The sequence below is a fragment of the Drosophila albomicans genome, chromosome X (genome assembly GCF_009650485.2).
Source record: "Drosophila albomicans strain 15112-1751.03 chromosome X, ASM965048v2, whole genome shotgun sequence".
NCBI classification, from domain to species: Eukaryota; Metazoa; Arthropoda; class Insecta; order Diptera; family Drosophilidae; genus Drosophila; species Drosophila albomicans.
Genome location: NC_047627.2, coordinates 16,616,482 through 16,632,030, shown reverse-complemented (window position 1 = coordinate 16,632,030; position 15,549 = coordinate 16,616,482). Strand labels below are relative to the sequence as shown.

The following is a 15,549-nucleotide window of genomic DNA, read 5'->3' as shown; positions in this document are numbered from 1 at the left end:
GTTGCTAGCCGCTTAAAATTGGGCTACTGCATAAGAAGATGACTCTGTAATAGATCCACCTTGTATAATATCCTCTATATATAGAAAAAAAACTTTGAAAGTTTGCTGTTAATGGCTCAAAATAAAGATATTTATTTTGAAAGATATGTATTAAATATTTTATATGATTTATATTTAATTTTAATTGTCGAAAGTTTATTGTTGGACTAAAAATAAATACATTTGAATACAAGGATTCAATATTGGAAATATAAAATAAATTTATATTCGTCGAAAATTGTTTAATTCTAAAGATTTGGATTGAATGTGTTATTATGATTCATAATTCATCTAAAGTTCATGCGAATTATTTTTCTGGAAAAATCTGAAATTTACATTTTTATTGTGTAAATATTACTAGAATTCGTCAAGGTCTTTTGTTTTGCTTTATTTATATATTCATCATATATAGTTTAGAAAAGTTTAGTTTACTTAATACTCTTAAACTTGAATGAAAAAAGTCTTTAAAAATTTGTTACTATAATTTGCAGCGATGCCATTGACTTTTGCACACTCATTAAGTGCGAAGAAATAAAGTTTAGCTCACATTTGGCGTCGATTTGTACGATAATTGAATATTGTTGCTGCCATTGCCATCTTTTCCTGTTTAGAGCAGCTTTGCGTGATTTAAGCAACTTGTTATTAAAATGTTAATGCTGTTTTTTGTTTTGAGTTTTTTTTTTTTTTTTTTGCTTTTTCGTTTAGTTTCTTTCTCTTTACTGATTTTTTCCAGTATTTTTTGTTTTTGTGCAATCGGGTGTTTAAAATATTTTTGGCATTTAACACCGAAGAAATTCAAATACGAAATGCGAGCCAAAAAATGCGCATGAGTTTCAAATTGATATGATTTTTTCTGTTTATTGGTTTTATGCGTGACTTCCGTGCGATCATTGCAAAATTGCATAAGTCGCAAAGCACTCTTACGCCATGTTCCGCATTAAAATGTTTTTTGAATTCGATAAGCAGCTATCCTGTCTGCCTGCTGCATGTAATTAGTGTGGAACAAAAAGTATTGCATGCTTTTAGGCTGACAGCGAAATAAAAATGCACTTTTAAGTGTTGAATAGGAAATTATTGGTAATTAAGTCGCACTGCAAATAAGTGCATAGTTTTGGGACAGAAAAAGTAAAACTTAAAACAAGTTAAAGGTATATAATTGATGACTGAGGTTATCAATAAATTATTAAATATTGAAAAAAATACTATCTTGACTTTGAAAACCAAAAACTAACATATATATATAATATTTTCTTACAAGTAAGAATAGAAAAACACAAACAGCTTTCATAATTTGGTTTTATTTATTTCATTTATTTGTGCAAAAATAACGTCAAAAGCACATTATCGTTATTACAATCTAATTATTGCACATATTTAACACAATTTGTTGTTGTTAGCGATTAACAAAAATATTTAAAAAAAATTTATAAGAAATTAAAGTAATAATAATCATTGGATTACGATAATAAAAACAAGTGGCATGTGGCATATGGTGGCATGATTATGAAATTAATGGATGGGGAGGGGGGGCACAAAACAACGCGAGATGAATTTGAAATTGATGGAAATCAGGAATCGAAATAGATTTTAGTCGCTCCTTGACTCGCTCCTTGATTCCTCAATAGAATAAATACTAATGATAGATTTCTCTCTCTCTGTCTCCGTCTCCGTCTCTGTCTACGTCTCCGTCTCTCTCTCTCTCTTTTCTCTGGCATAGCACAAACAACAGAATGATGAATTTTAATGTACATAAAATACAATATTAACAAATAACAGCACGAGCTTAACCCTCCAGCAGCTGCGTCGTCTTGTACTCCACCGCTGAACCCATTTCGGCTCCAAGTTTCTCTCGCACATATTCGCGTATCTGCTGCAACTGAGTATCGGCCTGATGCTCCGCCTTGGCTGCCCGTTTGCCCTGCCGCACCTGATGATGTGGCATCTTCAGACCGTGCGCGTGATAATTGTATGGCGGCTGTGTGATGCCCATCGCCTCCTCGCTGCCAGCCTGATAATCAGCCGCTGGGGGTTCCACATCCACATGAGCACTCTCCACTTGCTGCTGTTGCGAATGATGATGATGCTGATGCTGATGGTGGTGGGGATGCTCCTCCACGTAGGGACGATGCGAGGGCAGCACATACATGTTGGCCGCGTAGTCGGCGCCGTTGCTCTGGCCATTGAAGATCACTTTGGTGTGTGTGGCACGTGGATTGTTCTCGGTGATGGGCAGCTCATGGTCATGATGATCATGATGCTCATGCTGATCGGCTGGCTGTGCCTCTGGCGCTGTTGGTGGCTCTTGCTCTGGCACATAGATAGGTTGCTGCTGCTGCTGCTGCTCATGATGCTGCTGCTGTTGTTGTGGCGCTGCCTCAGCGTATTGTGGCGCCTGTGGCGCCATGGCAATCAAATAGAGTTGTGGCTGATAGCTGCTCTCGTACTGCGGCTGCGCCTGTGGCTGTGCATAGTAGAACTGTGTTGGTTGGCCTGGATAACCAGTTGGTGCATAGTACGCCTCTGGGGCGGGCTGTTCGTATTGTGGCTGCGGCTGCAATTGCTGGCGACCCTTGTACGTCTGATACACATCATCGATGGCACCGTATTGCACGGGCGGTGGCGTTGGCGCCAATTGATGGGCATACGCCACTTCGGGGTGATAATGCGCCTGTTCCTGCTGCTCGACGGGGGCATAAGACTGCTGTGGCTGCAACTCCACGGCTTGATGCTGTTGATGCTTGCGCTGCTCGGCGTCCTGCAACAGTTGCAGATATTGTGCCGCACGTATTTCGAGATATTGCTGCAACAATGTCTGCAAATGTGCCGCATACTTTGCGGGTCCGGGAATGCGCAACACAATCACTGGTTCCTGATAGCCAGCTGTCTCATCGACGCCGCCGTTGCCAGCTGCCGCCTCGTGCTGTGGCTGCGGCAAATCAATCTGTGGCTGCTCGGGCTGTGCATGCTGCTCAACAGCAACAGGCTGTTGGGCCTCGTAGCTGGTTTGCGGCTTCAGCTCATACGAATAGGATGGTTCAATGGTCACGCTGGTCACTTGTTGTTGTTGTTGATGTGGCTGATGTGGCTGCGTTGTCTCTGGCTGCTCGTAGTCGGCCGGCGAATAGGCATAGGCATCGGGTGATTCTGTGGCGGGAATGTCATGTTGCGAGTACGGATAGAACATGAACTTGGGCGGTGTGTAGTCGTAACCCTGATGCGCATAGCCATAGCTGTAAAAGTCAATTTAATTGCGTTATTATTCGTCCATTTAATCGTGGTCAGCTTAATGCTCAAATGCAAACTGGTAATTCGTTTCCAGTTCTGCAACTTTTTGCCCTTCACTTCTGTCAGCATTTTGACATTGAACTTGTGCATTTTTATTAAATTGCATTTTTCATATTTTTAAAAAGTTGAGAACTTAAACGAGATTGCGGGAATTATGAAAATGATTAATGATGAATATACAAATGAAACATTAAAAATAGCAGCAAATTTTAATGTTAATATTTTTTCTTGATTATATAACTAATGCTTTCTGTAATAAATGTTGGAAACATATATTTGTTATATATTAAAGATACGTTTAAATCTAACATCTAATAAATTGAATTGTATTACAAAATTGTGCTGTTTTTTTTACTTTCGTCACTGTACTCAAAAATATTTAGAGTAAATACCCTATGGGTGGAAGCGTATTCTAACTTGGTGTCTCCATGAAATTAATCAAAGCAAGGCGTAATTTTAATGTTAGGAATTTTCGGTAAATACAATAACAACTATATTCTTCATGATTTCTGAAAATTGTTGATGTTATTTAAGAAATAGTATTGGCAAAAAACACCTACATATTTACTACTGACCTTAGTTGCTTTGGCTAACATTTTGGTATATTTTGCACTCTATGGTATATTTTGAATGTAGTACTATATCAAAATACCAAATATGGTATTTTTGGATATATTAAAATGGTATATTTTAAAATGAATACCGCTTTTAATGAAGTTAGCAGAAGCACAGCTAAGAAATATATAAAATGCATCAACATTTAAATAAAATGTGATGTCAGCGACAACCAAATTGTAAAGTTGCTTCTATAAGCTGATCTCATTGCACTTTGCTGTTAACCATCAAAATGTTGTTGCTTCAAATACTCTCAAACATACTACAGCCAATTGATTGAACTAATTGAAACTGGTTTGAGCTGCAAAAAGCAACCAACTAAATGTTGTGCTTTGCTCATGAAACAGTCACTGACCCGAGTTCACCGTCGATGGTGCGCTTTTTGCCATTGCCGCTGCCGTTGGTCGAATTGTCGCGTTCCACTTTGATCTTGATCTTATTGCCATGCAGCTTGAACTGTTTGTCCAGCTCCTTGATGAACTCCAGATCATCGGCCGGCAAATTGCTGAATTTCGCATCCAATGCTGGTGTTTTAGTCGTCGCCGTTTTGCTGGTCGTCGCAATCTTGACGCGGGGCTTGCTCGGCTTTGTGGTGGTTGTTGTCTGAGCACCCGTCGCTGAGGTAGCCGCTGTGCTGGGTGTTTTCGTGGGTCGCTTCTTCAGAGTGGTCACCTTTTTGGGATAGCCGCCGGCTGATGATTTTGTGGGCTGTCCCGCTGACTGTCCCACAGCGCTGGCCAAGCACAGCGCTGCACTGAGTGTGCACTGTAAAAAAATGGAAGGATGCGAAGAGCATTAAAAGAGTACTCGTAAAAAATACAAAAACAACAAAATTGAGAGTTGAATATTGTGGCTGCTGCTGTGCGCTTTTGTTCGCTGGCAGCTTTGTCTCCTTCAATGTGTTTTTCTTTTTCTTTTGGGCTCAAGGTGAGGCGCAATCGAGAGACAATCGAATGGCGCTTCGATTGCGCCAAAAGCTCTTTTGTTTTTGCGCTCTTGGCTATCGAATGGTCTCGATACAAAAAGCCAAATCATCAAAAATCAATAAAATCAAACGATGCTTTCAGCAGCACCAATAATAAAATCAAACAAACACTTTTACACACACACACGCAGTTGTATAGACAAATGTTTCACATTTGACATTTGGTCTAAGCCAATAAATAAATGAAGTGAATAAATGAAGTGAATGTTTTTATTTTCTGTGAGGTAGCCTAATATATACATAATTCACTAAAAGGGGGTTGATGCTTTTATTGTCGTTGCTGCTGTGTCTGTGTGTGTGTGTGTGTGGAGGGGAAGCAATTTTGGCAAGTTCGTGTCTTAAGTCTTTTGTTTTTTTGCATTCGTATTATAATCGAACATGATTCAATTGGGTTTTCCTGTTAACGAGTGACTTACAAATTGAGCACAGTATGTTTAAGCTGTAAAATTGATGTTTCCGGTCGTTTATGGATTCATAGTTTCAGCTGTTGGCTGAGTTAGATTAATGCGGCATTCTTGGCCAGCTTGAACGTTGCATCATTAAAAACAGACAAAAAAAAAAAAGAGAGCGTAAAGTGCTGAAGTGTTCTTTAACAATAACTTAATAGTGGTCAATGAATTTTAAATCTTGTAAAACAATTTGAATTAAATACAAAATCATAAAGTTTATTCATAAGACTGATTTGTTGAATTTTTTTTTTAAGTACTTCAACAATTTATTTGTTTTCGACAAATATTTGCAAAATATTTGAATAAAATTTGCAAAACTGTAACACACAAAACATAGCGCATCAGCTAGTCGCATTTGTATTTGTATTTTTTTGATTATTGGAACTTGCGGAATTTAAAAGAGTTGCGCCGTCTTTTGTCGTGTCTATAATTTCAACACTTTGCATACGATTCGAATAGTGTATATGTTGTATCTCCCATGCTCAGAGGCAACTCTGCAATAATAGTTAAAAATTTAATTGCATTTTGTCACTCAATTACAGCGCGACGATAAATCCGAAACTGGGACAGTGTGTCAAGTCAACTCCGCTCCGCTCCACTCGACTCGACTCGACTCCGGCTCATGATAGATCATTTAATAGCGCGTTGCAATACAGTTAGTTTTTTTAATTTTTGTAACTCTACTTCAACGAGTTGTGCATGTGTGTGTGTGTGTGTGTGTGTGTGCTAAGCAGGAAGACTTTTTTGGCAGACTTTCGTACACTTGCTGCACGGGCGCACCTGCTTGGAATGTATAAAAAAAACACCAAAAAAAAAAAAAAAAACAAAAAACATCAAAAAATAGATAGCATAATAATTTCTGTCAAATGTTAGCATTGTGAACGGCGCTTAGTTGGCGTGGGGAGGCGAGGAAGTGTCGACGGGTTTCGCGCGTTACATGTGAATTTATGTGATCTTTGTTGTTATGTTGTTGAACTGAACGCTTTATATAATGCGTCCAGTAGCTGATCGTCGCTCTTGGTCAGCGCTCTCTATGTATCTCTCACTCTCTCTCTCTCTCTCTCTCTCTCTCTCTCTCTCTGTGCGGCATCCGCCTGTCATTTTCGCTTAGCATTGATTTATCTTTTCGTCGGCAAAAGAGTTTTCGCAATAATTTAATTAAAAAAAAAAAGACTCTTGCTGTTGTTGCCTTTCACTTTGCAGAATGTGACAACAAACTGTCAAGCAGCTCAGGCAGAACTTTGTTGCCAAACTATTTCTTGCAAAAAAGGTTTTCGTTTTCCATTTTAAATGTAATTGCAAAACACATGCGTGAGTTTGGGGCACGACACGCGTGCAGCACTGAACATCGCAAATAGCACAAATCACAACAGCAACAGCACCAACAACAACAACAACAACGGCAGCAAGTAGAAATTGTTGCCGCTGGCGCCACGCAACGCGTCAAATTTAGTTGTAGTCTCATCATTTTGGCCGATGTTGTGTTGATGTTGTTTTACCGTTTGTTACATCGCTCAGCTTCCACAGTGAATAATCGTTGAAGCTGCTGCTGCTGCTGTTGTTGCTGTTGTTGGTTGAAATGATGCAACAACAAAAACCATAACAATAAAATGTAAATTCAACAACAAAAGCTCAAATTGCAGTTAATCCTGTGCCGCCTTTATATAACAACAACTTTGGATTATTTGCCACATGCCACATGAAAACCCGAGCTAACCACAATATAGTAAACGAGTTCTCATTACAAACCCGCCGCACATTTGCGTAAATATTTTTGTTTGGCAATTGGCAGCGGGGCTAATAAAACGTTGCCCCAATTAGCTAACTAATATGGAACTGGAACTATCTCAATGCGTTGATCAGATCGTTACTTGCCGCTGGCAATCTTCTGTCATTCAGTTCAGTTCAGTTCAGTTTAGTTGGATGCGGCAGCGAGGTCAGCGAACAGAACCGCAGGCAACTTTAGGCCAAGCACGAGGCAAGGGCAAGGGCGAACTCCGTTGAGATAAGCTGTTTGCTGTTACTGTGGCTCTGGCTCTGGGCTCAGCGAAGCGATTAACATATTTGCTGAACAGAGACAGAGACAGAGACAGAGGCAGAAAAAGAAATAGTTGGTAATACACAGTCAGGCAGAGATTTTTTTGGGGGGGGATCTTTCTGTTTGCAGTTCGTTTACATTTGGCAGCTGAAAGTCGATTGTGCAGATAGTTCGAAATTGTTTTGTGGCTTTTTACTGGCAAAAGCTGCTATACAGGGTGAGCCAGTTTGCAGTTGCAAATCTAAAATACAAATTTCGCTTTTTTTTTGCAGTAGTTTCAGTTTCTTGATTGATCGAGTTAAGATATCGGGTTTAGCCAGGCTTTTGAAATTTATTTGCTGGCAACAAATCTTGTCTATGCACTCGTTCGCATAGCTGTGGAAATTCTCCATTGCTAAGCTGGGATTAAAGGATTTTGTAATATGTATTTGGTTTAAAAGTAAGTAAAATAGGAAATAAAGAAAATTGATAATATAAAAAATATTTATATAACATATATAATATATATGTGGATAGATATAAAGAAAATTGTTAATATAAAAAATATTTATGCAAAAGAAAAGTGTTAGTTGAAAAGCATTTAAATATATATGTACATATTTTTGTAAAAGTAAATTAAAGAAAATTGTTAATATTAAGGAACCATTTATAGCAGAGTAATATAGTATTATAGTCTTAAAGAATATGCAATTAATTGTGTATTTATAAATTTAAACATTTAAACTAAACAATTTTGTAGTAGTGATTCTTTTGACTATTTCAATGTGAATAGAAAATATTTTGTTGGAGTTTTTATTGCATAAAATTTAATTTACTGTAATAATTGTATTTGTCATTTCAATGAAATATTACGTAAGATGTATATTAATAATTCTTGAAGCTTTTTAAATGCAAATTGTTAAACACAATGGATGATCAATTAGATTAATTAACAAAGTTCGCGTTGCTTTCACTTTCATTGAGTAAATTTGCAATGTCATTCTAGTTAATCAACCTTATTAGGCAAGCAATATTTTAATAGGGTATTTCGTGGGGTATATTGGCACAGCAGTCGAGGTTGTCAGGATCACTGAACTTCGCTGTCTGCGACACCGGCCAAACGTTTGCTCCTCGAACTGGGCAACTTGTTTTTGTTTTTGTTTTTGTGGTGCCAACTTCCAATTTTCAACTCCCACTGTGCGCGCACTTTCCACCGTGTTGCAGCCATTAACCGAGCTCCTAACTGCTGCTCCTCCCCCTCCCCATCCCCTTTCTCGATCCCAAACAAAAGTGAAACACACGCTGGCAGCTGGCAGCTTATGGCTTGCAGCTGGCCAAGCCGGCTCTGAGAGGCCACAATTGCAAATGCAAATTAATTGAGCAGCCAAACGGATGACGGCACAGGAGGAGTAGGAAGCGTTACGTTGCGTGGGCGTTGGCGTTGGTCATGCCCCCCGTCCCCCGCCCCCGAACGTTTGCGCAACTTTTGCGTTGGCAATTAAATTAGCATAGTTCGAAAAGTCTTCTAACTGATCTCGAGTGTTGAATGTAGGTGTAAGCGACTGAGAATAAAAGCTGATCAAACACACACTCCCAAAAAAAAAAAAAAAAGCCAAGAAGAAAAAGAAGAAAAAAGTGTTTTCCGCATTGCGGTTGGTTGGAGGCTGTGGCACAGATTATGCAAGAGAAGATATATGGGGGACTGGGGACTTGGCTCTAGGGGAATAATTGCATTTCCTGCTTGCTTGGCTTGAATACATACCAATAGCAATGCTAATCTCATTGTTCCTCGGCTCTCGACACTCGGCTCACTTTAGTTGCTGTTTGTTGTTGCTGTTGTTGTTGCAGATGATGATTTCGTTGCCTTGCTCTCGATTTGTTTGCTCTCAGACAATGCACATTTAAATATTAATTTTCACATGTATTCGTTTACAGTTTACGTCGCGAATTGTACAATATTTCTTTCCTTATTGTCCGTTTCTCGAGATGTTTTCTTTTTGCTGCTGCTGCTGCTGCTGCTTCACTTGCTACGCGTGATTGTAAAATTGCCTTTCGCACAATTGCATTCAAATGCTAAATAGCACCGTTTAGACAGTAACAGAAACAGAAAAAACAAAAACAAAAAAAAAAAAAAAAACGATGCTGAGAAAATTGTGGGAAACTTGGAAACGTGGCTCGAGCTTAATGCGATCTACGATCCGTGCAGGCGTTCAAAAGTCGCGCGACCAACTGTGGTTGGCGCTGGCGCCGCTCTTGGTTTTTATGCTCGATGACGATGACGACGCAGACGCAGACGCAAACGACGTCGACGACGACAACAGCAGCAGCAATAGCAGCAACAGCAGCAACGGCAGCAATAACAACCATAACAACAACATCAGCAGCGTCTTCGTTGCAGCAAGTCCAAGTCACTTGGCCAGTCAGTCAGCCAGCGGGATGAGAGCGTGCGGAACGGGAGTCATAGACGAGTTCACAGGCAATGACACCACACGTATGCATCTATGTAAGTGCATATACGTGTGTATAAATGTATCTGTGTGTGTGAGTGTGTGTGTGGTTGAAGGTGTAGGTTGTCAGACGTTAAGAAATGCCAGATCAGTTGGAGTACGCAAATGCATAGTTATAAATAATGGCAATAAAGCAAGTTCTAGAGCAGCATCACACAATCCATGAGATACAATTGTATCTGCAGCAGACTTGTATGAATACTTGTATGTGCACATTTTTGTTTTGCTTTTTTTATACGAGTAAAGCATTGTTTATTGCACTACCCGCAGTGATTGGTTGGGAATGGCGCAAATCATTTGAATTAACTGCAAACTAATTAAACACACATAGCTTAAAGTACACATATTTTTTATGATGTTCACCAATAATACAACAAGACTTAATTGCAAATGATTTTATAATGGAAAGTATTCTTCGTAAACTTTTTCATTAAAAAATCCATGTATTTACAAACCAATAACAAACAATATCGTTATATATTATTCTAGACATATCCCAAAAGACTTCTTTATATTTATTGTATTCTATTGTTACACTTATTAATAACCTACAAAAAGTCGAAATAAAGTACATTTTGAATTTTATATTTTACGATCACAATACAATATTCTCAATCTAATAATCATGCTATATTTGAGTAAGGCATTGTTTTGCTAGTGATAGTAAAAATACAATGATAGGATAGATAAATAGAAAGATAGATAAATATATGGAGAGTTCGAGAGATATGTTAGATAGATTGATAAATAAATGGATATATAGATAGATAGATAGATGAATAGATAGATAGAGATATGTTTAAATATATATAGTGAGATAGATAAACATACTTAAGGAAATGCTAAAAAAAACAACTTTTGTACAAAATGAAATCTAAACTTTCTCGAAAAGAGGCTCTATATTCTATTTAAAACTACTAAAAATAAATGATATTTGGCCATGCTCAGGGCAACCGTTTTCAGCTCATTAAATAAGGATTAAAGTCAGTCAGAGTGGGTTATAGATTTATGCATCGTTATCGATGACAACCATTTGACAGATGACAATAACTTTTCAAATCGAAGCTAAGTAATCGACCTTGCATTTTATTGACACCTTTTCATTGATTGACGCTTGGTGTTTGGCGTGTGAATAGCTGATCCAATTGTTTAGGTGTGATTCCTTTCATTTTACGAAATTTCTTTTTAGAAAGATAATTTTTATTGGTCTTCTGTCCAGTTCAAGTTCAAAGTCATAAAAAACAATAACAAAAAATACAGAAAAAAAACTGGCGCAATATTTTTTTTTTGAGTTGTTTGAGTTGGGTGCATGATGATAGCCGAGTGTTATCGTCACGAGATTCAATCTGGAGAGACCTTTCATTTTAGATGAATACATTTTATGGTTATTATTATGGCCATTACGATTTCTGTAGCTGACACAAAAGCCAAGCACCACCAGCGACGACGTCGACCAATCGAAACTGAATTTGCATAAAGACAATTGCAGAGCGAACTCGAACTCGAACACGATGCAAAAGCAAAAGCAAAAGCAAGAGTTGATCTTCACGAGTAGCGACTGCTCCACAAGTAGTGGCAATTTAATTGGCGCATTAAAGTTGGCAACCAAGTCGAGCGTTGGGATTGGGTTAAAAGATTTCAGATTGGGTTTGCTGGATTTTGGATTTGTGGGCTTGCGTGAAAAGAGAAATGGCATAACAAAAGGCGGCAAAATGCAAACGTCGCTCAACTGTATTTTTGTTTCTTTTCGTCAGTTTTGTAATCTAGTTGGTCGAAATGAAGTGTCAGCTAAAACACCAGATAACGATAATAGCAATAAAAAATAAATATTTGAAAAGGAGACGAAAGCAAGATGAGAAAAATCAAATCAAAACGAAAAATAAAACAACACCAAATAGTAATACCGAATATCACGCGCCATCGTCGCGTCGTCGCAATCGACAATCGGCAATCGGTTGCATTGTTTGAAAGTTTTTTTCTCTTTTTCTTTTTTTTTTTTTTTTTGCGTTTTTACAAATTCGCTTTGATCTCGCTTCGATAGGCAAATAAACAGCAATTGAAATGTTGATCAGACCCAATCGTCAGTGGGTTAGCCTGTTGCACAATCTTCGCCTCCACCTCTGCCTCTCCTCTGTCCCCTGTCTCCTCCCTTGCACTCCTGTCTGCTGTCTGAGTACCTTTGAGTCGAGTCATCGCTTCAATAGTGTCAGTCGGTCAGTTAATTTGTATGCATGCATATTATAGATACGTCACTGTTATTATTATTACTATACTATATATTATTATTATTGTTCATAATTTATTACAGTATTTTTGTTGTCAACTGTGTGTGTGTATGTGTGTGTGTGAAGATGCGGCCCATAAAATATGAAATATCATAATGCCCGGCAATGATAATGCAGCTTAGTCGCCATCGCCCATCGCCCATTTGCAGAAGGTTAACCGTGGGCTTTGCCCCTGCAGCTGCAAAGATGACTCGATAATCGCAAGAGTCAGCACAACGACTAGCGAATACACTATACTCATGAAATCTGCAATAACAAAATGAAATATATATAATATTTGAAAATTTTCTAACTCCAGAGTGTGATCAACTGTGAGATACTCGCTACCCTTGTTGAATAAAAGCAAAACAGTGCAGTGTTAATTTTAAAATATACCAAATTAATATATTAAAAAATACTAAAATATACCAATGGCTATATTTGGTATATTTATATAGCATTACATTCAAAATATACAAGATTGTTAGTCCAAGCAACTTCCCATCTATTTCTTAGCCAGTATTTCTTAAATAACTTCTACAATTTTTATCTGATCGAAAACCAAATTTCAGAAGTCATAGAGGCTATAGCTATTATTGTGTGTACTTAAATTACGCTTGTTACTCGATTCTTAGCTTTCTATCTCTTACAGTCTTTGAGATCTATGTGTTAATACAGTCGGACGGACAGACAGGTAGACTGACGGACAGGCATGGCTATATCGTCTCGGCTTTTGATGCTGAGACGATATAGAATATAAGTACTTTGTAGGTTTGGTGATGCCTCCTTCTACCTGCTACACACACTTCCTGGAGGCACAAAGTTATAATATCTTTTTACCCAATGGTTAGCTGGTATAAAAGTAGTCTGAAAGATTGAACTCGTGTTGCATGCAACTCCACAGCTGGCAGTGTATTTTATAGTGAAAAGTAGCAAACAAATATTTGTATTGTAGAGCGACACAACAATCGACATGCATTCGATTCCGAGCCGAAGGTGAGTTCCCTATTATATTTGAGATACTATGGAGCATCTGGAGCATCGAGCCCTTGGGCTCACACAAGGTTACACACATTCATCTTTAGCAATTGTCTAAATGTGACCCATAAAATTTAACCAAACACTATAAATTGTACAATCGCAAATAACTCGATAAACAAATTACAATTTGCTTATATTGTTTTATAATTTTTTGTTTTTTACTTTAATTGTAGAGTTAAACTGCGACTTATTGCGCATTTTTAACGGCTCTTTTCGAACACTACCGAATAATTCAATTTACCGCAAAATGAATGGGATTTTGATGAGATAATGAAGATACTTTGCACTCGCGCTGTGCTGTTGTTGTGCCTCAAAACACGTTTTGCTCTGTCGACCATTTATTTATTTATTTTGCTTTTTTTTTCGCAACTTCTCAGCCAAATTGGCGATGGCAGCCACATCAGCTAACAACAACATTGTTGTCTTCACAGAGAAGAGAATAATAACAATGTCTTAGATCACACGCGATGGAAAGTTCATTTGCATTTGAACAAACGACCTTTTTCTTATCTGTATACGAGTAACATACAATTTGCTTGCCACTTAGTTAGTTGGTCTATCGGCACAAGTATCTCAGCTATGTACTCTGCAACGGCTCATTATTCATTTATTTAATGGAGTTGTTCACACCAAAGGATCGTGTAGAAATGTCAAAGATAAATCAATAAAAATAGATATTCATTTTGAATTGATGAAGTGAATAGGATAATTATTTAACTGGAAAGGTGATCCTTACTACTTTAACAAGGTTAAGAATTTATTATTATCGACACTATTTTGACTATTTAGAATAAAGGGGAAACTTATAGCTCTTGCGACTAGCACTTTAATTAAAACTAAGAATGATTATATTGTCATTTTTGCTTTATACATTTTACGAATTTAAATTTCATTTATTTTTAATAAATCATGTTCGAAATATGGAATATTTAGAAATGTATATTAAGATCAGCACTATTTTAATAATACACATTTTTAAATATAGTCAACTTTTAAAATATTCCGTTCTAATGAACATAATTTAAGTGAATAGTTACTTCCTGTGCATTATCAAATTTTGTCTTAATATCCAATTACACGAATTGATCCTCGAGTGCAATGTCATAAGGTTAGGTCGAAAATTTGCAGGAAATAAAGCGAAACTTGTGTCTAACGTAATCACAGTCCTTGAGCGGAAACTTGGGCAGATTTTGCGCATTTAATTGATGGCAAACAAACCGCACTGCAAACACACAAACACAAACACACACATGCACAACACACACGCAACACACAATGCAACAATTAGGGCCTCAGTTTGTTTGGCAGTGGCAGCCAACTTGGTGGCAACTTCATTAACAAACGGCAGATGCGACTCAGTTGTTGTTGAAGTGGCTGCTGCTGATGCTGCTGCTGTGGCATATTGACAACGCTTCCTACTTGCATAAATTGTACAGTTGGAGAGAGACTTTCTGAAATGCAAGCGAAATACATACAACAAACACACTGCCACACAAATCATAATTTTTGAGCCGCATTTCGTGAAGACGTTGATGCCAAAAAAAAAAAAAAAAAACTGCAATAGAGACTGGGTCTTGGGTGCAGCTTTTAAAGCTGGTGCATGTGGTTGCTGTTGCTGTTGTTGCTGTTGCTGTTGATGATGATGCGGCCAGCCAGTAATTGTTTGCTGTATTTGCTGGATGTTTGCTTTATGGACGCGATTACATCAGCAGCAACAGCAACAGCAGCAGCATCAGCAACTTCAGCAGCTCATCGGATCGTCGAGCAAAGATACCAAAATACTCGTATTGCACTCAAAAAGTTGTCGCATCTGTTCGATTGGTTTCGCCACGTTTTAAATGGCTTGTCACAAGGCTTGTGTTATGTGAGCACAGCTCAACGGGATGTAATGTGATAGACACACAAAAATACACAAATTCTTGTATAATCAGACCAGTTGTTAAGCTTTATTTCAACAGTCTTTAAAACGAATTAAATTGTTCACATTGTAAGTCAATTAGTTTATTTACTCATAATTGATTTAAAATGTTGAAGACTTCAAAAATTTAAAATTTAGAGGGTTCTTTTAGATCAATCAGTCCACACAAAGATGAAATCCCAAAATGCATCTTATGGTTTACCATGCTTTGCAAAATGTATGCCATAAAAGAATGTAGAAGAAAAATATTGAACAATTCAAATAGTCAAAGATGCGTTCAAGTGCGTTAAAGTGCTCATGAGCTGCGGCACATTCTACAGTGAAAAAGAAAGCTTTATAAAAACTAGGGAGGTTCATAAGAGATAAGCAACTTTTGGAAGCTAGCTATTGACAGAAATAATCATCGGTTTACAGAATCATTGTGTTCAT

General features: G+C 37.7%; 1 protein-coding gene across 1 annotated transcript; it reads right to left on the bottom strand.

Annotated features, from left to right (window-relative positions):
• Positions 1–1,335: 1,335 nt before the first annotated feature.
• Positions 1,336–9,619, bottom strand: LOC117578000 (uncharacterized). The gene is made up of 3 exons (XM_034263099.2): positions 9,153–9,619; positions 4,295–4,704; positions 1,336–3,269 (listed from the first exon to the last, which is right to left on the bottom strand). The coding sequence occupies exons 1-3, from the start codon at positions 9,171–9,173 to the stop codon at positions 1,823–1,825; spliced, it is 1,878 nt and encodes a 625-aa protein (XP_034118990.1). The 5' UTR covers positions 9,174–9,619; the 3' UTR covers positions 1,336–1,822.
• Positions 9,620–15,549: the final 5,930 nt, after the last annotated feature.

Bases quoted from the DNA above. Each gene is read 5' to 3' on its own strand.
- LOC117578000 (XM_034263099.2), bottom strand. From the start codon at position 9,173: ATGAGATTAGCATTGCTATTG. The intron at 4,705-9,152 runs GTATGTATTCAA...ATTTTTTTACAG, and splicing joins TGAGATTAGCATTGCTATTG to TGCACACTCAGTGCAGCGCT. The intron at 3,270-4,294 runs GTCAGTGACTGT...TGACTTTTACAG, and splicing joins ACCATCGACGGTGAACTCGG to CTATGGCTATGCGCATCAGG.